The sequence below is a fragment of the Anoplophora glabripennis genome, unplaced genomic scaffold, assembly GCF_000390285.2.
Source record: "Anoplophora glabripennis isolate ALB-LARVAE unplaced genomic scaffold, Agla_2.0 scaffold153, whole genome shotgun sequence".
In the NCBI taxonomy this organism is placed as follows: domain Eukaryota; kingdom Metazoa; phylum Arthropoda; class Insecta; order Coleoptera; family Cerambycidae; genus Anoplophora; species Anoplophora glabripennis.
In genome coordinates this window covers 466,682-493,551 of record NW_019416245.1, presented here as the reverse complement: position 1 = coordinate 493,551, position 26,870 = coordinate 466,682, and the positions used below count along the sequence as shown (strand labels likewise).

Genomic DNA, 26,870 nt, shown 5'->3' with positions numbered 1-26,870 from the left:
TAAAAATCGTGAATGAGGCAAGGTAGAGGTAAAGCTAGCAAAGATCTACCTGCAAACATAAAAACAATTTAGAAGATAAGTTGAAGGCAAAAAGAAATTCAGAAGAAAACTGACTTTGGAAAAAACAAGATCTATCCTAGCTTTATCACAACAGAAGATAGGCAACACGCAATAAATCAAACACGTAAGGTGTAGTGTACAGGGTGCGCAAACAAATCCAGGAAAGGAAACAAGAACAGTGTAGCCAAAAAAATCAGAAGTGGACAAACCTTGACAAAAATAGTAAATAACAGTATTAAATTCTGATTGATAAAACTCTGAAATAAAAAAAAAATATATTTACTCACTAAATACAAGAACTACAACAAAGGTAATAGTTTATTTGCAAGAATAGTATCAAAACAATTCATAATAAGAGAATCAATGTAAATAAATGGGAAATAATTTACTTATAAATTCCACCACACAAAATTTTGGCGCCCAACGTGAGGCCATATAAAATGAAAAAATCATAATTCGAAATAATAACAAAAATTCTAATCCTTATAAATGCATTATACACGCTATATTTATGTATGTACTACAGTAGTCATAACCTCTGGGCCAAGTTTAAATGGTCTATCTATATCGGGAGTAAAAAGTAAGTTGTGCAACACAAATTTTTTTTAACCAATGCTATTGCGGGGAACAACTACGCTGCGGGCTATATGCCCCGTCTGACATCGAATTACGCCCCGAATATCTAGTAAATAGGTAAGATCAATACTGGACAAGGCATGTAAAACTTAGAAGAGTTGTCTCCCACGATATCAATAGTTAAAAAGTTTATTTCCATGCTTTAGCTACGCTTTCTTAGTACCTACAGTTTAGTAGGTCGCTCTTTGTCAGTAGGAACGAAACAATGTTTTGTGCCAACAACAATGACATTTAAAATATGAAACACTTTTAGGTTGTATCTCGCCCACACTCATGAAACTTATTATTCCTTAACGCGGATCTTTTCAAATAATGAAAATGTCAGTAACTGCTCCTGTCGCTCTCCTCGAGATATGTTTATTCATATTTTCCTTCATTGTAACATTTCGCTCGATATTTTTTATGCAAAGTGGGCTTCAATTTACTATTCCAGCCACGTGTGCCTTCAATAACAAAATTTGTTTTCGTCGCTTTTGAAAGGGGCTCCGGCGGATGCCTGTGCGTCGATATTCCGCTCATTCTGTAAAATAATTTAACGGCGAAATGTTAGTGTATATGAATTTTCGGTGAATGAGATCGCATTCCGGCAATACACCCAGACTACCTGAGAGAGCACCCACAATACGCCCGAGTAACAAAAGATATGAAATCCGCCTTTTGTCCCGCGTTACCTGGCAACGGAATTCAATATTGTCCCGAGAGCCCGACATGAATCTATTAAAAAATCGCCGTCACTTTCTTATACAGAACTACAGTCTCGCTCTTTTATTTTTGATCGGGCCAGTTATGGATTTATTCTTATTATTTATTTTTCCTCGACCGCACACAGCTGATGATCGGGGGGTTTGTCACCAGCACAGTGACGTCCGTAGGGCAAATATTCCCATCTTGAAAGGAAATTTTGTTTCTTTCCTATAATCATAATCAAGCTCTACAATTTTTTATCTACTAACTCACTTTAATAATCACTAAATAAATTTATACCTGTAGAGTGATATTAAAATACTAAAACAGAAAAATTAATGAAAATTTGTTGACATATGAAATGATTTCGGAATCAACAAGTCCAAGAACGTGAAAAAGTATACCGAATTTTCAGATATTTTGACAAAAATCTTACCCTGTATTGTTTTATTTTTGTACGAAATCATTATTTAAATGCGAGTTTAAAAAAATATAAAGCTAAAACGAATTTGGCGGGCAGCTGTTATGTATTAGACCTTGCCTTAGTTGCGCCATCTATTAAGGGGAAGTTCAACTAAAATATCACACCACTGTCTTCCTCCTTTCATTTAATAACCGAGAAATGGAGAGAAGTTACTTAAATAATAAGTTTTCTGTTTTAAAAAATTTTAAATCAAATAAAAATTTACATACGGAATGTTTAACGAAATTGTTTCGCATTAGCTTTCACTGTATTCAGTAACCAATCAATGAACTTTTTGCTTGGTGCAAATACCCCATTGTAGGTACTGTTCCTCTACAGGGTGATCTTAAATTACCTTCAATATATTTAGGGCAAATAGTACATAGAAAATAACCTTTTCATATAAGTTTTCTTTTAAAAATAGATTACGGTCACGCGTAAGCGATAGTTTTAAAAAAATTGATTCAAATTCCCTATACTATTAAGGAAGACATTTTTTAAATAAATTTAATTTCTTTCAGGAAACTCCGGTTGATATATGAAAGTGTATTTGTACAAATTTTGAACGATTTCTGTAAAACAAGTACTTTATTATCACCTGAACAAAGTCCTTTATTATCACTTGAATAAATTCAAAATTTACTCAAGATAATCTATATTTATTTTCAAATATCCATTCTGTTGAAAGTATTCTGTTTGTTTTTGTCAACGAAATCCTACTGAATTTTAAATGTATTCAAGAGGGAACTACTTTTACAGAGGTTGTTCGAAACGTATCCTCAATATAAACTTTAACTTCTTGGTCTAGTTCATTGGAATTGAACAGAAGTATGAAATACTAATCTTCTAAAACCATATTCTACGCAAAGCGCGAGATTTGAGTAATATTGCACAATTTGTGTTTAGATGCAAATCTAATTGTAAATTTAAAATATTAATAAGATATCTGAAGGATCCTCATTAACGATATCACATAAATATATCTATTCTTCTTGAACAGAGTATATCCTTCTTATTTTAAATTTACAGAAAATCTCTGTACCTACAAAATGATGCCCCTATTTTTTATATAGATATTATTCGTAATAGATATTGGAATTTAGAACCACAAGACATTTATACAAGCCTAACTTTGTAGATAAAATAATACCCAATTACAGAATGCATATTGTTTTGATTAACATAAGAATATAGAAGACAAGTCAGTATAATTTCATACTGACAAACAAAAGTTATGTCTACATATATACAATTCATTACGATTTAATGTTGCTGCTCATTTGAATTGATGTATTCTTTCACACTTAATATAATAGAGACTTTAATAAAATGCGTTAATAAATTTGTCACTCATTCCACATGGGTAATTGTTACTACCTTCTTCAAGGGTACTTAAGAAATGTCTTATTTGATTATGGGACTTAAACGTTAAACACTGCTAGATAAAATTTGGATCTTCATGATGTATGTAGTTGGAAACACATCGGTGTGATAGTAACGTTTTTGGTTGAGTAAACTATAATTTTAATTTTCTTGGGTATATTCTTAATTCAAGGATTACATATAATAATATGATATAATTATAAGCTGTCAAACTGTTGTTTGTTTAATATTTCAAAAGTAGAATCAAATCAAACTAGTTTTTGAGACACATTTTATTAGCTTTACTAACTAACTTCCCTATAGTAAAAGCAGATCTTACGCCACTGCGTTTCTATTGTGTCTTTGATCAGTCGCTTTGCACGTGTATGTTATCTTATGTGAATGATAATGATCCCTGCGGACCCCTAGGTCTTTCTTCGTCACGCTATGACAGATGATTTATCAATATTTAATACAAATGTTTGATTGTGTCGCTGTATCAACAGATATCCCATGTTTATTTATAATTTTGGCGCTAAATCCCGATCAGGAACATAATTGGCAACTTTTGTTCATTCTGATTTAAAAAAAAAAACCTTTGACATATTTGTTTGTATTTCGATTTATATTTTAACTCGATTCAGAAATTTTAAGCATGTTCAGATGTTGTTTAATTTGTAAGTCATTCACATTGATCACGAATTTGGTAAAGTTAAGTTTGAGATTTTCACATTGCGACCCCTGACGTGCTTAAAAGATGTTAAAGTTTCTGTAAATACGATTTGTAGCAGTGTACCTGTATCTTATGCATTTTTTTTTTCAATATTTCAGCGTACGAACCTTCGCAATGTGACTATGGACCAATACTGGCCTCAATAGCAAAGGTCAGTAATCTTTAATAATTTTAAGCACGTGGGGTCGTGGGTCACACTGTATATAGTTCCTTGCACTAAGTAGTTGCATCACTGTGTATAAGAGTATGAGAAATTTTCAAATAGCAATATGAAAATGGTGATATTAAAGGCTATATGCAACTCGTATCCAGTCAAATAGCTTTATGAAAAATAGTACAAGGATAATGTACGTTAGTTTATATCCAGAAAAATATTTTGACAGAAGATGGGTTTTAGACAAAGAGAGGTAAGTTGCATATACCATTAATATTACAATTTTATCCCAAAAGGGAAACTAGTTTATCTGCTTGCTTTATTTTGTGATTTTTGTTTTAATTATTATGAGTGACTGTAAACGTAAATTATTGAACAAAATATATAAAATATTCAGGAATTACATTTAGGGATAGAAGTGGAAGGTAACATTTTATATATCCTGCGTCTCTGTTTCGACAGTAAGCGGGATCAGAAGAACTCGAAATTCAATCACAGAACTGCATTTTAAATTCACTCTAATTGATCCTTCCGTCCGCCCCCCCACGAAACAATTGGAAATCAGCATACATCCGAGCCCACTTTGACGGCATCTAATCTACTTTCCTCCTCCCTCGGCCCGCGTGTAGAGATCTGGATGTGTGTGTGTGGGGATTAAATTAGTCTATCTTCCTGTCTTGTGCGAGCCTTATCGGAATATTGGTCAGGGCTGATACGGAAAGATCAATAATTTAAAGCTGCGGCTCCTTTTTTAAGTGCGTAAGGAGTCCCCGATCCCCGAGGGTGTACTGTTTGCGTGACTCATTTTTTTTCCTACCCTTATTAAGGGGTGGCGGAATATCTGCACATAAAAAATGCAACCCCCACGAAACATCCTCTCTAAATTATATCGAGAAGGCTTTAAAAGAGGACGAAAGCAAATTAATTTATATGCGGGGATGAGGACGGAGAGAGAGAAAAATACTTATCAGCAGCGTCAGCGTATTATTAACGATTACTTTTATTGGGGATTGTTATTATACGAGATAATGAGGATTTTTTGATTGTTGGGAAATAATGAGATCCGGGATTTTTTCTATTATTTCGCGGGTAACAAAGATTTTTCATTAGCGGAGAAAATTAACGGTTTTTTTTTTAATTTAAGCAGGATAATAAGTACTTATAATCCGCGCTCCAAAAGACGTCGACCCTAGCTTCAGCCCTGTCTTCGTAATACGTTCAGGAAAAATAAGATTTAGAAAGGCACAAAATATGTCTGATTTTTAGCCAAAAGTATGTATTAAGTCAGAGAAATATAATATTTTCCTCCAGTTCTATGTAAGTTCTCCAAATTGTTAGTAAGATTGTGACAGGAACGATTTGTGCGATAATGTGCAGTTAGGAAATAAATTTTTAGGATTATTTTCATCACAGACTTAGAAATTACTAAAATTAAATTTTATACAAAATTAAGTACCTAGGTGTTTTTTGTATAAATACGTATACCAATATTTTTTGCACAAATTTATTGTCCAAATTTTTAAAACTAAATGTTTGTATTTTGAATAATTTGTGCGAAATTTAAAGGAATGATTTATTTTAACATTTCATTCTTCCTGCCACACAATATATAGAAAATACTTTTCTTATTTGCATAAAAAAATTTCTTAAAGTAAAATAATACTTTTATCAGAAATGTATGTAAATTAAATATATTTCGCTTCAAAATTCACAAATTATCATCTTTTCGTAGTACGAAACAAATCTTCTTAAATTAAGCCTAACCAATAGCAAACCTATGTCGTAGAAAACTCCTGACTTCCCGGGAGGAAAAAAAGGAAGTTAAAGAAATATATTAGCAAGTTACGAAATGAAATAAGTATTTAAGCAAGTCACAACTTTCTTCAATCTTTCAATTTTTATACGAAAAAGTATTAAAATTCTTCTTTTCTTTAAATATAAAGGAAAACTTACTTTTGGTCTCATATGCGAAGGTTTGTAGGTGCATAAAAAATTTACTGATTTAAAAAGTTTGCAATTACAAATTGTCAAGCAATAAAGGAAAGTTAAGTGATTCAAAGTTTGAAGTCCAGAGGATATGCCCACTGCAATAGTTTGTTCAATTACATTTCAAAAGTCTGAGGGTCCAAAATGTAGCCCCTTTGAATTATGCTGATCACTGATTACAGTCGCTTTTATCATGTACTGCGTCTTTAAAATGAATAAAAAATTTAGTACCTACACATATTAGAAAAATTTCACGTAAAATTTGAAAGCAGCAAGCACATGGAATAAAAAATTTAAGATATTTAAAGTTTGGAGTCTAAGAAATATTCTCACATCAGTTTTGGAATTATAAGCTTAAGAGCTTACATTGAATTTATTGTTCACTGATTATATACCTTGGCATATATCGACAGAATCTTGTAAATTAATAATTAAGATACACATTTCGGAAATAAGACTCAAGTCATCGCCTTTAAAGTTTGAATTCAACAATCAAAACCTGCATGAAATATCTTCATGTCGGAATTGAAAGCAGCAACCACACATGACAAAAATTTAAGAGATTCAGTTTGAAGTCTAGGAATAATTTTCAAAAAGCTGCCAATAATATTGCATTCCAAAAGTCGTAGGAATCCAGATATAGGTCCTATTAATTGCAGTTCTGAGTGATTGCACATCAAGAACATCTTGAAAATGAATAAAGATTAGTACTTACAGATATTGGAGAACCTAAATCTTCCAGGAAAATCCCTGGTTCAAAATTAAAAGCAGCAATCACATATAGTTAAAAAATTCAAAAACTAAGTCTATTCCTGCAGTAATATTTTTCAAGATACAGCACTAAAAATAAACAGTATTTTATTTTAAAACTGACAAAATTTAAGATATAAGCAGCTGCTGATTATCTACTTTGGTCTACATCGACCCCGTCTTGAAAATGAATGAAGATACATATTCGAAAGAAAAAAGTCATTGATTAAATCAACATTCAAAATCATTCTGAGAAACCTTCATGTCAAAAATTTAAGAAATTCATCATTCGAATTCTAGATATTGCCGCTGCAACAACTAACTCTACTTCTAGATAAATTAATATTAATCAATAATATTACATAGGTTGTATTCCGTAGCTTTTGTCTACAGTCATAATGAAAATAAACGAAGGGAGATATTGGAGAACAAAAATATCATAGACTGAATTTAAGAATCAAATACTCTTTGCAGAACAAAATTAAAAGCACCAGCTATGGAACACTAATTTAAAAGATTCATAGTTTGAAGAAAATATTCCCAATACGATAGTATATCTAGCAATATAAATCAACATTACATTTCAAAAATTTAAGGTTCAAGATTTAGGGCCAAATTCAGAGACCTAAATCTACCTATACTAACCTTTCACTCATATCAAACTTATGCTTCACTCAACTTAGGGTGCCCTCATCTCATTCTGGTATTCAGAAATGTGTATAAATGAGTGACTAACTTGAGTGTGCATCAAACCACAAATTACTAGATAAGGGAACAGTTGGATACTCAAATATTACTAAAAATATGTGATCAGTGGAAATCTAATGTCACAGTATATCCTTATTTTGAATTTGAATAACTCACGTTGAAAATATATACATAATAAGTAACATTTAAATAATAAATAGTGAAAATCAAAAAATGTAATTAATTATTCAGATAAAAACGATTCTCATATAAACCATTTTCCCTAATTACCAATTTCCAAAAAATAATTATAATTTATATAGCGTCACCTACAGAATATCCTTTATTGAATACCTGGACTTAATTATTTGTAAAATATACTGCTAGGATATTGTGAAACCACAAAATTAATAAATTAGGAACATATAAGTAGACGTCAAACACCATTAATATGTCACTAACCTAGCACTCATTTGTGAGGGCGATTTGAGTACGATTTAAGTGACTCATTGAAGTAGAATTGTTTATGAATACGACTAAGGTAAGTTTAGTATGAGATAAGTGTGAGTCGAACTTTAGTGAGATCTATGAATTTGAGTCTTAGTCCTTGAAATTGTAGTGCTCACTAATTACTTTTGCTTATAAGCACCTTGACAGTGCACTGTAAATGAATCGGTCTGAGTGAAATCTGAGTTCACCATTGAGTGAAATTATTGAGTACATTTTCAGTCAATATTGGGCATTTTGATAATTTTACACATTTTTGATAATATTTAAAGTAAAACTGATGGTTTCACTAATAAAATTTTAAAATGCATAAATTATTAATTTAATCCACCTACGTCTTTCAAAATATTCCAGATTTTATAGAAGCAATTAACTCAAAACGAATTATATCTCTTTGTCCCTACACCTATTTCTTTCCTAATCACTTGTGTAAAACAATCAAAAGGAAGGGAAAGAAGCAAATTCGTCCAAATTAATCCCAGCAGGAGACAAACCACATTTCCGCCGTAAAACCCGGTGTAAAACTTCAGCAAAACTCCTCCCGGAGTTATCAAATTTAAACAGGAATAATTAGTGACCTAAAAAGGAGTCTCTTTTCCGGAATGTAAACCAGCTCTAATTCCCCTAATTCCTCAGCCTGCTGGTTCCAGCCTCGCGGACTCGACGGTTCTAATTAAAATGGCTACACAGACGGCTCGTTGCCGAGATTGCGGCACTTAGCACGGCTAATAGGTTTTAATTAGCCGTCGAGGGCGGCTCGAGGGCTAATTGTAAAATTAACATTCACCAACCCTTTCTGCCACTTGTTGCTGCGAGGAAGGGTTCACTTAATAGCCCTTGTACTCTAATTAACGACTGTCACATTGTTTGAACATTACTCTAACGGCTTAACAGATTTAAACTGAAGTTTAAAGCCGATGTTCCGTTATCTTTGGGCTTAAATTGTAATAAAGTTAATTTTGCCTCCTTGGAATGGGGTTACAGCGCGGAGGGGGCGAATTTGGGGCACGCTTTATTGTTTCATTTACATACATTTCAATTGCGTCGTTATAATCGTCAGCGGAAGATCTTTGAGTGGCACTTTTCCTTGAAGATGCCGACAATATTTTTATAGCATTGTTACAAGTCACATTTTTCACAGTCACATCAAAATCGTTAATTGTTTGAAGATCCCTGTAGTGCCAATCGTCAGCTTAAGATCTGTAAGCAAAACTTTTTCCTGAAATTGTTACATTTTTTTATTACGCTGTTACAAGTCACATTCTTCACGGTCACATCAAAATCGTAGAGGGTTTATAGATCTTTATAGCGTCAATCGTCAGATCTTTGAGTGATACTTTTTCCTGGAGTAACTGACAGTAAATTAGTATTTCACTATTACGTTCGTTCTTCTTCTATACAGTCACACCAAAGTCTTTAGGTGATACCGTTTCCTGAAGTTACAGTTACAGGTTTTTGGGTACTGTTACAAATCATAATCGCAGTCACATAAAAGTCGTTAAATGTTTTATATCTCTGTAGCATAAATCAGCAGTGGAAAATCTTTGAATTATACCTTTTCCTAAAGTTACTGTCACCATTTTTTCGTTCTGTTACAAGTCACATTCTTCACAGTCAGATCAAAATCGTAGAGGCTTTACAGATCTCTACAGTGTCAATCGTCAGCGGAAGATCTTTAAGTGATCGTTTTTCTTGAAGTAAGTGACAGCAAATTTATTCTTCTCCTTTACAGACACATCAAAATGTTTGGGTTATACCGTTTCTTGAAGTTACCTGCAGATACTATTTTTTGCACTGTTACAAATCATATTCGCAGTCACATAAAAGTCGTTAAATGTCTTATATCTCTATAGCATAGATCACCAGCGGAAGATATTTGAATTACACTTTTTCCGTAAGTTACTGTCACCATATTCGTTCTGTTACAAGACACATTCTTCTTACTCAGATCTAACAGATCTCTGTAACGTTAATTGTCGTGGTAGATCTTTAATCTTTTTCCTGAAGCATTTTTATTTGCTTTGTTACAAATCATGTGATTTTCTCAGTCGCATCCAAATTGTAAAATATTTACAAGTCTCTGTAGTGTTAATCATAGTGGAAGATCCTTGAGTGATATATTTTTTGAAGTTACCAACGAAATTTTTTTTATTATTACAAGTAAGATATCTTTCTAGTGCTAATCCAAAACTGTTTAGTGTTTATAGAATGGATCCATTTTGATATAGTTGTATCACCATTAGTGTTATAGGCCGTGGAGCTACTTGCCATGTGGTCGTGTATGTATCAGGATCTCAGAAACTATAAGGGACAGAAAAATAGTTAAATGAAGAAAGTTTGAGACTATTATATTACTAACGTAATGGTGCTGGCAGATCAAGATAAGATAATTTAGATTTTCAACATGTTAGAAGAAGGGAATGTTGCATTTTCGAAAATCTACTATAATTTTTTTCTTTTTTTAAGACTATTTGAAATATTTAGAAACTGAGAAGAGTATTTTTTCAGTTTTTAACGATGTATCATTAGTGTAAAAATTTTAACAATGTTCAGAAAAAAATAAAAGGAAACAAAGTTCGGAAAGTTTCGAAATAGAAACATTGGCAAAATTGATTCTACAATGATGGACAGGTCTCTAGTCTAATTCTTCAGTCGCGTCTAACGCAACTCCTATTACTGCGTCACTATATTTTAGAATATAACTTTACCTGCATAACATAATCATCTAACGGTAAAGTTATAAATCAACATAAATTATTAAGTTTTTTCAATATGTGCTAAAATTACAGGGTGATTCAGAAATTAAAAAAATGGATGTACAGGGGACTCCTAGAAATACAATTTAAAGAAAAATATCAAAAGGCAGGTCGAAAATGATTTAAAAATACTTCTGCACTGCACTGGAAACTGGTCCACTGTAAAACCTGACCTCGCACAATTCGACCGGCATGGGGGCAAAGTGTGATAAAAACTGACAAAAACTGGAAAGAATTTCGCAAGGAAAGGAATAAATAGAATTTTATAGTACTTATTTTATATCGGCAAATTCAACTGCTTTTTTGACACTAACTACTAAAAAGCTATTGTAAACACTATCGCAACGACGATTGTAAAATCGGATTTCAGTATTCGGAGTCGTTAAGGCCACGTAGCTCTCCACACGTATTGCGAATGACAGTTGTCCAGTGATGTCATGCTTGAAACTTTATATATACCAATTTATACTTCACCAAAAAAGATATATTTTTTAAATATTGGTGTATTTTGTTCATTGTCTTTTAGGTATATTTAATTAGACAATAATTCAAGGAAATTAATACGCTTTGATTTTTTCCTGAAATCTTGCAAATCAAGAACAGCACAATAAAGGAAAAAAGCGTCCGAATTAATTTAGAAATTAAATTTTCCGTGATGTCGGCTGTCACGAGATTTAATTTAATCTGACGTAAACATATTAATGACGGTCCCTGGCTTGAATCATGGCGATAATTAGAAAATCTGACCAAATTAAAAACCCAGTGTTTAAAACAGGAAGGCAGTGTATTAGGCGGACGTGACGTCGACACTAATTATAGTGTGAACCGCTCTTAACAAATTGTAATTAGCGTCTTAATAGGGATACACTAGTTAAAATAATTACGTAAACAATTTACACTAAAGCAATTGTAATGGTAACACGGGGGCGGTACTAATCCGCCGCATTACGAACAATCTCGAACCTCGCTCTATGTATCCATTTTAATTATAACTTGTGTCGTTACGTGCGGCGACATATAACCAATTTAAGAAGATTACTTGGCACAAACGTTTGTTAGGGATCGAATTGTGTCCGTCCGATGTTTCCTTAGATAAACATTACCACATTCCCGGATCGAAAACATCAACGACGCTTTGTTTTTTTATTAGTTCGGCTTTATGCCTTGGGCCTGATAGAAATTTGAGTTGTGACTACTGTTCAGCTGCCGGTTTCAATAGGTGAAATACGTCGACGTGGTGTGGTCAGGTGGAAAAAATGAATGAATCGGATAGTCAAGTCAGGCAGCATAGAACATTGCTTAATTCGTTGAGATAAATATATACCGTTGACAAATTGAAATTGGTTGTGACAAAAGTAAAATAAATAAATCGTAGGTTAACTCTTTGAAGCACACATTTTTCAGTGGAACATTTCCACCGCGGATCCTTATATTTTCGCGGTCGCTGATTACGAATCTGAGGTCTAAAATTAACATCGTCGATTCCGAATCTGATACCAGAAATGCCTCTTGCCAGTTGACAGCTGTCATATTGGTGCTGTCAAAATGATAAAATAATTTTGACAGCCAACAGCTGTCACATCGAGATTATCAAAATAAAAAGGAGTCAAAATAGTAATACCCAAGCGGTTTTTGAAGATACTTATCTCAAATTTGACATCAAAAATGTTTCTTGGCAGCCAAAATTATAACATGGATTGTTTTTTTTTCAAAGATGATCTCCCAGGGGTTTTTGGGGTCGCAGATTCGAAATTATACACTGGAAATGATAATACTAGTCTAAATTTGATTTTTCCTGAAACATTACTCATCTTTGGAGTTACCCAAAAGACATTTTCAACGTCCAATTTGGATTTTGTACCCCACTCCCCAGAAATCACTCTCGAAAAAGCAATTTATTCCGTCATTTTGACAGCATCTACATGACAGTTGTCAATAGTTAAGATGCATTTCCGATATCAAATTCAGATTCGGCAATGCCAACAAACTTTTTACCAGTCATATTTTCTATAATCTCGTCGTTAATATGACACTATTATGGCAATTCAGTGGATTCTAATTCCGTTATCAACAATTTTCTTAATATATTGTAATAATTGCAAATGTTTAATTTATATTTAATATTAATTTAATAATTTTTTTATGATAATAATATTAGCGAAATTACTTATTTGAATTAATTTATGTTATTATTCATACACTCTCATCTCAGATTATGTCTTTATTATAAATTGTGAATTCAAGGATGGTTAAAACAAATTCAATATCTCTTGTATTCCTACAAGCAATAATTGTAAAAATAATTCTCAGGTAACAATTTTTACTAAAAATACTAAATTCTCAATTATTTTTATATATAAACTTTATAAAGTAATTTTGTTTTATACATGTAATAAATTTTCAATAATATTATGTTTTTAGTATGAAGTTGATTATATACAATTGCATATGCTTGAATGTAATAATTATTAATCTAAATGTTCAGATCTGTCAAATTTGTAACTGATTTGTGATACTGTGATATTGACTTGCATAAAAGCTGTTTTACATTGACAATTTATTGATGAATAAATTGACGATGTTTTTCATGAATTAATTCACGAATTTATTGGTAAACAGTGTGGTTTTACACTGCTACAGACTTTGTCAAGTTTTTTGACGCATGAATCAGTTCTACCAACGAATCAAAGAAGCAAATAAATTTCAAAAATGTCACCTTTCCACTCATAATCGTAGTGATACAACAGCGGTACCGTTTAGACACATACCTATTATATAAATATTAGTGTTTGTAAGTAACAAACCAGTAAAAACAATGCAAAACTAGTACGACGCCACACAATTATTTACATATAACATAACCTCATTACTGATCTGAGGATGGAAATCTGTTGGGTTGGTACTTCCGAACTTCACGAAGAAATTGACGAAAATTAGAACATGCTCTAATTCGTCAAGAACTTGATGAATAAATTCATGAAGTTATTTGACAGCAGATTTGGTGCATTACACTTGTCCAATTTCTTGATGAAGCGACTTCATGAATTAATTGATCAATAAATTGTCAATGTAAAACAGCTATAACACAAATTAATTACGGTACTTTTTTTTTCTTGCGTAGTTCTTTATCTTACAATTCTAACAAACTGGATACCTGAAGCTTACTTTCATTCACTAATTTCACATTATCTTGCCCCTTGGAGGTTCCCTTTATGCATCAACTTGTATGTAATATAAATTTCCTTTTTATTTTACTATTCTGCTGCACTTACTTCCAACTTTTAAATTCCTCCAATTTGACTTTCCTCACTCTCTTTTTTTATTCTGTAACTAATTTCTTTTTTCTTCTTTTTTTTTTGTTTTTCCCTTGATTCTCACTATTCCTTAAGGTCCTTATACCTTCCTTTATATTCTTATAACGTTATCTTTTTTTTTCCTTCACTTCACTTTATACTTTATTATCTATTATTTACTCTTCTAACATTCTACTGACAAATTTTATATTAATTTCCCTGAATTATTGTTTAATATATTTTATTTAATTTACATTACCATTTTTTTTTAACCTAATATTGGTTTTGCATCTGCCTTCTGCCTTAACTCTGTCATTATTTGACATTTGTTAATTTTGACTTCATAATATTTAAACTTCAAATTTGTGATTTATCTCAATATATTTTTTTTCTTTGACTTACAATTACTGGTACTAGTAGTATAAGTATTATCTGAATATTTGAATCTTTGTTAAATGTAACTATTATTTCGGTTATGTAGATGAGGAGCTTATATTATAAAATATGTCTGTTACGATAATATACCGGGTGATTTCACTTTAAATTCAGAAACTGCGGGACTGTATCTAACATTACCAAAAAATAATTAGAGTTTGCTTTATAAACTTATTTTCTGCGGAACTCGGTATTCGAGATACAGGGTGTTAAAGTTTACAAAAATATATTTCTTTTCTGCTATATCTTCATAATGCGCTCTTTAATTAGACCTTTTACTGAATGTAATATTAAGGCCAATTCCCACATAGCAGCGCCGCAGCAGCGCGGCAGCAGCGCTTCATAGCGTCGCTGCGATGCAAAAGCTTGGTAGGTATTCCCACTTAGCAGTGCAGCACCAGCGCAGCGGTTAATATTTTAGAAGAGTAGTGTTCCGACTATCTAATAGATCGAACGTATTTTATTTTCAAAATGTCGAGTTCCTCGTCTAGTGATATCCTAGATATATAATTTATTAATATTGCTTTAATCCTACTTAGAAACGTAGAGTTTTGTCAGTAATTTTATATTACTCTAACAAAATCAAACTACCTGCATTTACTAACTACATATAATTAGTGATTACAAAGTCCAACAGTCACCGCGAAACGTCTGGTACCTCTCCCATAGCCAAATAGTGAGCGATATGTATCGAGATTTGCCGAAGACACAGCAGTGTTTGCTGCTTCCTAATGTCCACTTGGCAGCGCGACGAAGGTCAGAGCAGCAAGGAACGCTCTCAGAGGCGTTGAATTTTGACGCGCTGCGCTGCTGCCGCGCTGTGCTGCTTATGTGGGAACTGTTCCATTTAAAAATATGGATATTTTTTGGAGCTGCATTTGCAGCGACGCGCCGCGCTGCTGCGGCGCTGCTATGTGGGAATTGGCCTTTAACCTTGTGGCTTTAACCAGTGGCGTGGAACTGGAGGTGCCGCTCTATTTTTCTAAGAAAAAATAATATGAAGACATTGGAAACTTTAACACCCCGTATCTCGACTACCACGTCTCCCAGGAAAAAAGTTTATAGAGCAAACTCTACTTATTTTTTATAGTTTCTGAATGTTATGTGGCCAAATATTTTATTATTATTATTATTATTATTATTACTTTCGTTACATTGAAAGATGTCTATGTGGAATTAAATATCCTACAAAAAAAGATATTCGGTTAAAAGAAGGGCGTTATGGAGAAGGCCTGAAGTGTTTGGAAAAATTCATGGGATTCATTAACAATAAAGCAACGGTAACAGTGCAATAACTACGGCCAAAATTACATTTGAGCCACTTTTTAATTATATCGCGGTTTTGATTAAAAAATCCGGAGTCACATAAAAAAATAAATTGCCTATTTAATTGCATCTAGCCATGTAAACACCGGTCATAGAGCGATTGAGATCACGGCCTGCGCGAAGTTGGCCGACTATAAAGCGAGGGCGAGGGTTTCTTAAAATTTACTTTTTCGCTCCGCGAGTTATAATAGCGAGGGGTTGGATGGCTTGGGGTGAGATATGGATTTTTGCTTCCGACGGGCGTTTTTCTGAATTATAAAATATCTCTTTCTCCGCTTATTTGCTACACTGAGACGACGTTATTGAAAATTAAAAAGTTTCGGGCATCGACTTTCGCTTCAAACTAAATTAAAATTATTCCGATTCCGGCAAATATAATTAAAATACTTCAATTTCAATTGGTGATTGATGATCGGAGGATTCGAATTTCAATAATTTTCAATAATTGAGCCGTCTGCAGGACCGCGCTCAATAATGGACCCCCCCCTTAATCTCGAATTTTAATTTTCCCTTTATCAGTCAACAACGACCTGCAGAAAAATATTCATTTATAGTCCAGACGGTATCTGTTTCAATGAGTCCATATTTGGGTGAATCGTACATCCACGAAGATTTTTGGCTTTCTGGTTTTCAAATGCCACTAGAAATGAAAATTTTTTTGTGGGCTTAAAAAAAACGTGGGCTTAACTTTTGGCGGTACAATATGTAAAAAAAAATCGAAAAATGTCATATTTTTCTTCCTATTTAATTGTATACCTTTTCAAGATTTTGATTTTAGGCGAAAATGGAAGAGGAAAATAATGTTTGTAATTAAATTTTACAAAATATGACTAGTTACAACTCGAATTAATCATGATTATTATTGTAAAAATCGAAAAAATCGTCAAAACTTTGGTTAAAAATCATTACTTTTTAGGGATTTTTTTTGGGGTCTTTAAGTTGGGTATAGGACCTTAATACTTGGCTCAAGAAAAGTTCATGTTATGTATCACACCAAAATTTCATCAAAATCGGTTAGATAGATTTTGCATAACAATTTCAATTTCAATTCAAATTTTGAAAATTGGCAAATTTTCAAAATTTTGCACAGCAAAAACCAAGACCCTTAGATACTTGAAAATTTAATCACATGTAGAAGGGCTCTCAAGCTTTCAAACGCTTTTTGAAAAATTCGAATCCGTCAATTAGGAGAGCTCGGGCGCTTGTTTAAACATTGGTCGAATTTTTGTACTATAATTTTGTATTTTTGTAATATAATCAGTTAATTTCTCATTTGCTCATATTTTAAACAGTAAATAATATTTGAATTATACTTTAATCACAAAAGAAATGATGATTAATAATTAATTAATTAATTACTAATTTTCGACATATTTTGAAAATAATTGTTGTTTAAACAATTTTAGAATATTTAAATAAATTTGTTTTTGATCTTTGATAAACAGTATATAAGTTTATGCACTTACCTTTGATACAATAAAAAAATAAAGTTGATAATTAAAGGAAGTTTAAAGATAAATAATTATCGGACTGTTGAAAGACCAATAATTATTAACGATAGGCATTTGAAAATACGCTAATTTTTTTTTTAAATCGCGAGACATCGATTTAAAAAAAAATCATCAAAATCGGACCTCTAGAAGCTGAGATATTAAAAATTTTTAAGCGCGTCGCGGTTTTGAACTCGCCGATTCAATTTCGAGCAGGCCGAAGCGGCCGCGCTCTCTGCTTCCCCCACCACCACCACCCGTACGATTTTCTTGAATTTCTCGCTTGCATAAATAACTTTAAACACGTTTTAAAGTAGGTTGCCAATGAAGAAAAGTATTGCAAACTTAGACCTGGTAAGTACTCGAAATACCAAAGGTATTTTTCGAAAAATTAGCTCGGATGTCCCAGTACATTTAGTGTAAATGACGGTTAACTTTGATCGGCTATAACTACGTAACTAATTGACCAATTGATCTGTTCTTTTTAAATAAGCGCCGTTCCAATAACTTTTAAAACCTGCTTTAAAAATTTTGATTTTATTGAATATTTACAAAGTTATTCTAATTGTTTATAAGTACAAAAATTCGACCAATGTTTAAACAAGCGCCAGAGCTCTCCTAATTGACGGATTCGAATTTTTCAAAAAGCGTTTGAAAGCTTGAGAGCCCTTCTATATGTGATTAAATGTTCAAGTATCTAAGGGCCTTGGTTTTTGCTGTGCAAAATTTTGAAAATTTGCAATGTTTTTTCAAAATTGATGAAATTTGGTGTAATGATAACATGAATTTTTTTGAGCCAAATATGAAGATACTATACCCAACTTAATGACCCCAAAATAATCCCTAAAAAGTAATGATTTTAACCCCATTTTTGGCGATTTTTTAGATTTTTACAATAATAATCATGATTCATTCGATTTGTATCTAATCATATTTTGTAAAATTTAATTACAAACATTATTTCCTCTTCCATTTCCGCCTACAATCAACTCTTGAAAAGGTACACAATTAAATAGCAAGAAAACTATGACATTTTTCGAATTTTTTTAACATATTGTACCGCCAAAAGTTAAGCCCACATTTTTTTATGCGCACAAAAAAATTTTCATTTCTAGTGGCATTTGAAAACCAGAAAGCCAAAAATCTCCGTGGATTCACCCAAATATGGACTCATTGAAACAGATACCGTCTGGACTATAAATGAATATTTTTCTTTTAGCGTGACTGCAGGTTGTTGTTGACATAATTAAATAGGAAGAAAAGTATGACATTTTTCGAATTTTTTTAACATATTGTGCCGCCAAAAGTTAAGCCCACGTGTTTTTTATGCGCATAGAAAAAATTTCATTCCTAGTGATATTTGAAAGCCAAAAAGCCAAAAATCTCCGTGGATATCGCCTAGTCTATTATATTGTATTGCAATCACAATTACACAAGGTCTAAAAGTTGTAATTTTTTATTTTTATAATTAAAACTAAAGTTTGGGATACATTATTAACACGTAACTTAGGAATCTTTAATATGCGTATAAAAATATAAATCACGTCAAATATATTATTAAAACTTGAAAAATATATCTAAATAGTTATTACCATAGTATAGCTATAGGTTTTATGTACCCCTTAGCATAATTGAAATACACCCTAATGAGATACAATAGTTTTACCTTGTTTACCTTAATCTAATAAAACTCCAAATGGTTGTACATGTTGTACATTGGTTATCGTTTCGATAATATCTCGAGAGTAATTTTAAACGTTCGAGTTTAGATGCATTAATGACCGTTTCGTTAACGTTGTGGATTTATTACCAGTCAAGCTTTAGTATTAGATCCTCGCCTAGTCAGATGTACAAATAATTAGCTATAGTCGACAGAACGTAATAAGTGTTTTGTTTGAAAGGGAATCTTCCATTAGAGAAAACAATATGTCGATTCGACCAACAAGATTTGCAAAAAATGTTGTTACTTTTATTTAAAGAACAGAAATTTAGATTACTTCTACAAGAAAGGCAGTTGGCCAGATGCCTTTTATGTCTCAGTATCTCTTAAAATAATTTTCAAATTTTGTATGATATCATTTTATATCACATCTAATAAAAACATTGAATAGAATTGCACTATTCTTAATTCCTTATCTTTCAATGTAAACTGGATTTCATTAAAAATATATTATAATCACAGAATATTTAGAAATTATTTATAGACATTACTCTTTTTCATGAGTAAAACAGGTATTGTCTACTAGAACTAGTGCAGCGACCATATTTGCTTCTCACAAAGTATTACTCGTAACTATTTGGTAACAACATACCTTACAGGCGTTACAAACAGGTGCTTATAACGGATACCGAATTACGATAATCATATTCCCTCAATTTTTTTTCATCTGATACCGTTGAATATGTTACTATTTCTTCGCCTTCAACTGTTCGTGCCTGATAATTAATTATATCGAGTCATTTCGAGATGAGATATGGGAGGAAAGATACTTTCCATCTCAACATCCGTATAAATAATCAAATAAATAATTCATGGGCAGTTTGTGCGTTACTAATTTGTTGACGACGTGATTAAGATTTGTAGGATGGAAACTGGTACAAATACACTGCGGGGTACAGGTTGGAGATTTAGATGGAAAAAAAAATAATAGTGATTTGTGTAGGATTGAGGATTTTAGAGGATATTTAATATTTTTGACATATGTAGGCAATGTTTAAATTTAAAAAAGTCAAGATGGAAAATCTAATGTGACGGACGTATTTTTCGAAAATCAACCGATTTGCATCAAACGTTGTATACGGGAGTTTTTGGGGTCGACTGATTTTCAAAAAATTCGTCCACCATCTTGAATTTTTCAATTTTCGTCGGATTCGTGATCAGCGACCCCAAAAACCCCCGTATACAACGTTTGGCGCAAATCGGTTGATTTTCGAAAAATTCGTCCGCCATATTAGATCCGCCATCTTGAATTTTGAACATCTGACCTCGGATTCGTGATCAGCGACCTCGAAAACCTCCATATACAAAATTTGGTGACAATCGGTTAACTTTCAAAATTTCGTCCGCCATCTTGATTTCGCCGCCATTTTGAAATTTTTGAAATGGTCAAAGTCATATCTGAACGTAAAATTTTCCGCTCTTTCCATTTCCGGGGTCAAAAAGGGGGGTTCCCATTTAAAAAAATCGTCTTGACCCCATAATGACCACGTGGTCAGTGGTCGGTGGTCATGGCATGGTAACCATTGAATAGCCAGGGAAAAATCCTAATTTTCCCTATATTTGTTTTTTCCGGAAAATGCATATCTCATCATCATTTTTTGTGGTTCCCATACTTTTATGCCATCCTGTATATTATAATTTTTTTTATTATTAAAGCTTGTAATTTTACGTTAGTTTAGGTATTAAACTAATTCAAAGTAATTTTTCCTGAGATGCTTGTTAAAACTGTTGTATATCTTCTTCTACTCCTTCAATTTCTATCTCACTATTTTGTCCTGATGTCTACCTCTACTTTATCTGCTTCACTTTCAGGATCTAGGAGCGATATAAGGATATAACTCGAAATGTCACATTATTTATCAATATTTTCTACTAAGGCTCATATAATTTGGCTGATATTTCGTGAGGCAGAAGATGGCTTAACCCTATTGAGTAATAATGTTACACTGTAAATAAATTTCACCCAAATTTCACTCAATTTTAGTCAATAATGTACCAATTTCGGTCCACACCGGATTTAGTGAAATTGTCACTCTGTTAGTGTAACTATTGCAACAGAAGTGAGTGAATTTTACTCAAATCCGAGTAACTACCAAGTGAGTGACTTTTGGACTCTATTCTAAATTTTGTACATTTAAAATTTCCAAAGTATATAAAGTAATTTTTTACTCACAATTGGTTTTATATTTTCTTTCAATTTTAATTTAAATATCATTTTATTGAAGTCATAAACTACTAAGCAGCCACAATGGTTTCTACACAGATCTGTTTTAGAGACAATATATTAGGTTTCGATTAAAGGAATTGGTTAGTTGATCGGAAGAATAGATTGCCATAACCTTTCTTGTACGTTATAGATACGTAAGTAAGAATAGGTAACAATTTAACTATCCGTTTATTAACCAAGTATTAATCGAGACTCAGTATATTACTGTGTTTAGTTATTGTAATCAAATTCCTGTATTTAAACATAATTTACACCAAAATAACCGTATTAACGGACACTTGTCCAGCACTACACGCCATACACCACGCCACGAGATGACCCAATGGGGACGATGGGAATAAACAAAGACAACGCACGACAACCATAAAATGCGGTGGGGGCACTCAATAATGAGGACATTTACTCCAATTTATCTACAAGTGTACCAAATACGAGTTTATCTGCAGAACTTACTTAACGGATACTTATATTTGAGTTAAAATACTTAGTTTCAGTTCAAATATTGTTACAAATGAGTAAATTTATCGAAATATTCAATTCTGAGTGAAAATGTACTCAATAATTCCACTAAATGAATTCACTTCGTACCTTTATTGCTTTCACTAATTTTTTTACAATGTACTGCTTCCATCAATTTGATATTATTCGAGTTTTAAATGTAACAATTTCAACGGCTAAGTTCTCGTTTACCCGTGTTGAGTTGTAAACAGTATTCCTGCCGTGCGACATATCACTGAAGAGAGGACATTACTATCGATGACTTAGCAAGGTCAACAGTCTCAAAAGACAAATACCCGGCCAAATATAGATAGCATTTTCGGAGAGCTTGAATATAAAAATGAAATATTAGGTAATGCGACTTACGCGTCTCAGCAGTGGAGACAGTTACCTGCAGTAAATCAGCAGAATGCGCCGAAACAAGTTTATCAACGATCCCGATTAGAACGTATTTAAAATCCATAAAGTCCCTAACGGAGCGCCATTAAAAATGCTCCACACGTCCCCAAATAAATAAATACACCATTAGATTCGAATACGGCAGATAACGCAGTTGTCGATACATTAAAACCGAACATTCTGTGCAGCGGCGCTACGCGAGCCAAAAGCGCGACGAAAGTTTGAGGAATGGAAGAATAGTCTGATGGTCGGTTGGAATTAAGGCAGGCCCAACGCTACATGTTCTTGTATAAATTTGTATCAGGTTGTGTATTAGATTCGTCCAGATTAAAACGTAGTTAAGTCTCGGCCCACTCGCTAGTCACAACAACATTTATTTCAGTGAGACCGGATCAACGACTGCAAGAACAATATTTCGTGCATAAATTATCAAACTAATTAGCCATCGAACACATCGGGCGCTATCAAACATGCCTATAAAAATAAATCGTAGCAATAATTATTAATGCCTAAGGATAAGGATAAGGAGTTATTGATAGATCCTGTCCAAATACAATGTCTTAAATATTCCATTAATTTTTATGGCTCGGATAGCCAGCATTTTAAAATTAAAAGGTTGTAAAAATCGAAACGTTTTATACGGCTGTTATTAGCAGCTTTTTTATTTCCGTTCCTGTACAGCCAGTTATAAAAAGCATATTTTATAATGTGTATTAACACTAATTTTAAAAATAGCCACTATCGCATGTATAAATATGCATTCCAATTTTTTAATCGATTCCAAGCATCGCCAGTTTTGTATTATTTATCGCCACTGTTGCAGATACAAGCATAACTTTTGAAAAAAAAGCGCACACCAATTAAATTACAGTCAAAAGTAATGCAAGTTACTACAAAACAAATATTTATTTAATTGTAAAAATAGCGATGTCGCCATAAAAGGACCCCGCACAAGTCTCATAGAAATGGATCCCGGTGGATCTCTCTCAAATTTTGGGAATGCATTTGTCCTGATCAAAAGTTTTCATGGGCAGAAAACCCGGAAACCGCTCCCAACCCTCCAAAATCACCCCCAAAGGTCAGGAGATGCATTCGGCTCAATATACCACATCACCAAAAACAGTATCAGACCCACACATGCAATATAATATGGTTTCCGGTGCATTTTTGAGCGTTGGACACAAATACGTCATCATTTTTGCTTTAGCACATATCAGTCTTCAGCAAATCGCTGAAGAAGCTTCAGAAAACTGAAGATAGACCACCATGGTTCTTCAGCGTTTTACTGAAAACGGAAGAATCAACTCTAAATGCGGATTCATATCAAAAATGTTACCCATTTTCTGCGTTACCCAGTACCAACGGCGTGGACGTAATGAGTTTCTGGTTCTTATGTCTGTATCTGCGTCTGCATCTGTCTGTGTCTACGTCTGTCTGAGTTTGCGTCTATCTGTGTCTGCGTCTGCCTGCGTCTGTCTGAGTCTGTGACTGTGTCTACATCTGTCTGAGTCTGCGTCTATCTGCGTTTGCATCTGCCTGCGTCTGTCTGAATCTGCATCTGTCTGTGTGTACGTCTGTCTGAGTCTGCGTCTGTCTGAGTCTGCATCTATCTGTGTCTACGTCTGTCTGAGTCTGCTTCTGTCTATCTGTATCTGTTTATATCTGACTGTGATTTTTTTGTGTATTTCTTGCCATTTTTAATTCTTTCATATATTTAATTTTTAATCAAACTTATCGTGAATTATTTATCACTTCAAACAATACTGTACTAGGATATTTAATATGAGGTTGATGCCCAGCATATCCCGTGTATCACAAGACACATGCTACATGGCAGCAACTTCCCAATGTTCTTGCACCAGATTGACATGTGCAGTAATATCCAATAATAGGTTCCTCGTCTTCTTCGATAGTTTCTTCTAGCTCAGCGTGCAAAATACACCGGAAACCACCTATCGCATGTGAATCACAGGCCACAATGTTCTTTCTTCAGTTTTATGACGCTTCTTCAGCGATTTGCTAAAGACTGATACATGCTAGAGCAAAAATGATGACATATTTATGTCCAGCGCAACCATATATTGCATGTGTGGGTCTGATACTTTTTTTGATGGTGTGGTATAATGAGCCAAATGCATCCCCTGACCTTTGGGGGTGATTTTGGGAGGTTGGGAGCGGTTTCCGGGTTTTGTGCACATGAGAACTTTTGATCAGGATGCTCTGAAGAGTTCATTCCCAAAATTTGAGAGAGATCCAGAGGAGATCCATTTCCATAAGGCTTGTGCGGGGTCCTTTAGGTTGTTTCACATTTTTCTGCCATTAGTATCTGTCATAGTAGCTGTGTGTCGGTTGTTGGTGGGTATGTATGTGGATGATTAGGGGGGGTGTCTCATTTCTCCATTCCACTACATAATTATGCTGAAAATAAACATATCTAACGCACGTTATTGCTTGCGCGTTATTGAATTTACGTACATGTATAACCGGCTTAACATTTATAATTTTAATTTAATTATAAACGGCATGTTTCTCTTTTATTTAACCACCTTTCCGTTGTTTCAGGGGGAGCCGGAGGACTGCTTCTAGACACCGGCTCGGGCCCATCCTTCCTGCCGCTGCCGGCGCCCGTCCTGGAACAGGTGGCGGCGGGAAACTCGGAACCCGGCGTCACCACCCTCAAGTTGCCGGACTCCTTCCAGCGTCCCCCGGACCTGCCGGCGCGGGACGTCGACGTGGAGGTGTGTTTCGTATGCAAGAAGTGCCGTCTGGCCTTCCCCGGGGAATCCCCGCTATTGACCCACCAACGCCACTGCTACGGCGGCAACCAGGAGTGTCGCGGCGCCTTCCGAATAGTACAAACGGGCTACGAGTGTAAATCTTGCGGCGGCGAGCGCTTCAAGACCCTCATGGAGCTGAAGAAGCACTGCGAGAGCGAAGCGCACCTCAACCCCGGCACCAACAGCGCCAAGATGGGTTCCCTGCTACCTCCGCCGTCGGAATCGCCCCTGAGCCACGAGATGGAGGACGTGGTGAACCAGATCACGTTGCTGGCGGCCCGCGCTGCTCAGGAGTCACCCCAGCAGGTGATGGACTCCAATTCGAACACCTTCTGTCAGCCCTCCGAGCCCAAGAGGAGATTCCTGACGCCGGCGGACGTGCCCCAGCCTCTGACGAGCGCCGGGCATTAATGGCATGAACGGAAGAGAAAGATAAATAGGAGAGAGCCCCGGAGGACGAGGAGTATCAGTCGCGCTGCTCCGGCTAGCAGAGGAACTCGACGCCGGTTGTCATTCCGAACCCAACCAACTACCTAAACCTAGCGAAAGTCATAAGCAATGATCAAATTATATATTTACAGCTGATGTACTATATATTTTTAAAGGTTATCATGTTATGTTATTGTAGATGTGTCAGTGTAGTTGTGTATATGTTGTATAGTTGATTAGGTCTGATGATTCCTATTGCAACGTATAGTTACTAACTAATAAGTTGAGGGCTTCTGCTGGCGGTCTCCGGCTAAGACGGCGCTCTGGACAGCGGCCTCGGCCAAGTTCCTGACGACTTTCTGTGTATATCAAACTGCGACATAAAATGTTCCTATCGAGATGTAGATACTGCATGCGGTACCCGCGAGGGTCCACCAGGGCCTACCGGCCCAGTAAAACAAGTTCCTATCGGCCGGGCTCGACAGTTCCTCAAAACGACTCGCACCGAGCCCGGTCGCTTTTTTATTCATTATTATTAAATTATTACAAAAACTTTTATTATTATTACACTAATTATTAAAGTTGATAAGGCAAATGCTGTATTTATCATATATATGTATATGTAACTGAATATATCAGCTGGTGAGAGTGAACGGACGAATGCGGCTTCATCACGAGCGACAGAATCCACCTCTGGCCAGCAGTAAAAAAATTGGTTCCTACTAATAATAATCGATACGGTGTTTTAAGTAATAATATAGTTATTATGTTTTAACGTTGGTTTTCACCGGCATTGTACGTATATATAGTAGTAGATATATATTTAAAATTTTAAATATATTAGGTTTACGTATCCAAAATAACTCAAAAATGGGGAATACTTCGGTATGACCTGCCTCGCATACTAGTGAGTTTCTTTGGAACTAAGTGTGATTGTTGATATAGCGCGACGCGCCCGGCGTCCCCCGGCGTGCCCGCTCTCCCCGACACCTTCCCCTTCCCCACGCCCCGATCCTACGGCGGCGGACGTCGCGGCGCGACTTTGTCGCAACCTAGCAATGCTAAGTGAATGTGACACCTTCTGACGTATTACACGATTATTATTACTATTCATATTATATTATTATTGATACATTATTATTGCTACGTTTAGAGCAGTCTGTGTGTATTTATTGTTTGAATACTGCTGGACCTCAGCGTCCGTATCGTGGTTCCTACTATATAATTCATATCGCAATTTATTGAGGTGAAAGACAGCATAAAACTGTTGAACTTTTATACGTTTGTTTTCGATTTCATTTTACTTTTATATACCTCAAAAAACTACTAACAAACATTGGCGGAAAGTATCTAGTATCTCTACCAAGCTCTCTACTTACTATTAGACAATACTCATTTACCTGTCTGATATTAACGTTGACCTGTCACTACTAATACTTACTATTTTGTCTCTCATTCATACACCGCTCCCGACCAAAAGGAAAGGCATCGTCGACGA

General features: G+C 34.3%; 1 protein-coding gene across 1 annotated transcript in view; it reads left to right on the top strand.

The window, feature by feature from the left end:
* The window catches only part of LOC108909803 (zinc finger homeobox protein 4), a 158,930-nt gene extending 133,475 nt beyond the window's left edge, over positions 1 to 25,455 (top strand). The window contains exon 6 of the mRNA XM_018714234.1: positions 24,729 to 25,455. Coding sequence (XP_018569750.1) covers positions 24,729 to 25,354 — 626 coding nt within the window. The 3' untranslated portion in view covers positions 25,355 to 25,455. The remainder of the gene's footprint in view (positions 1 to 24,728) is intronic.
* Positions 25,456 to 26,870: the final 1,415 nt, after the last annotated feature.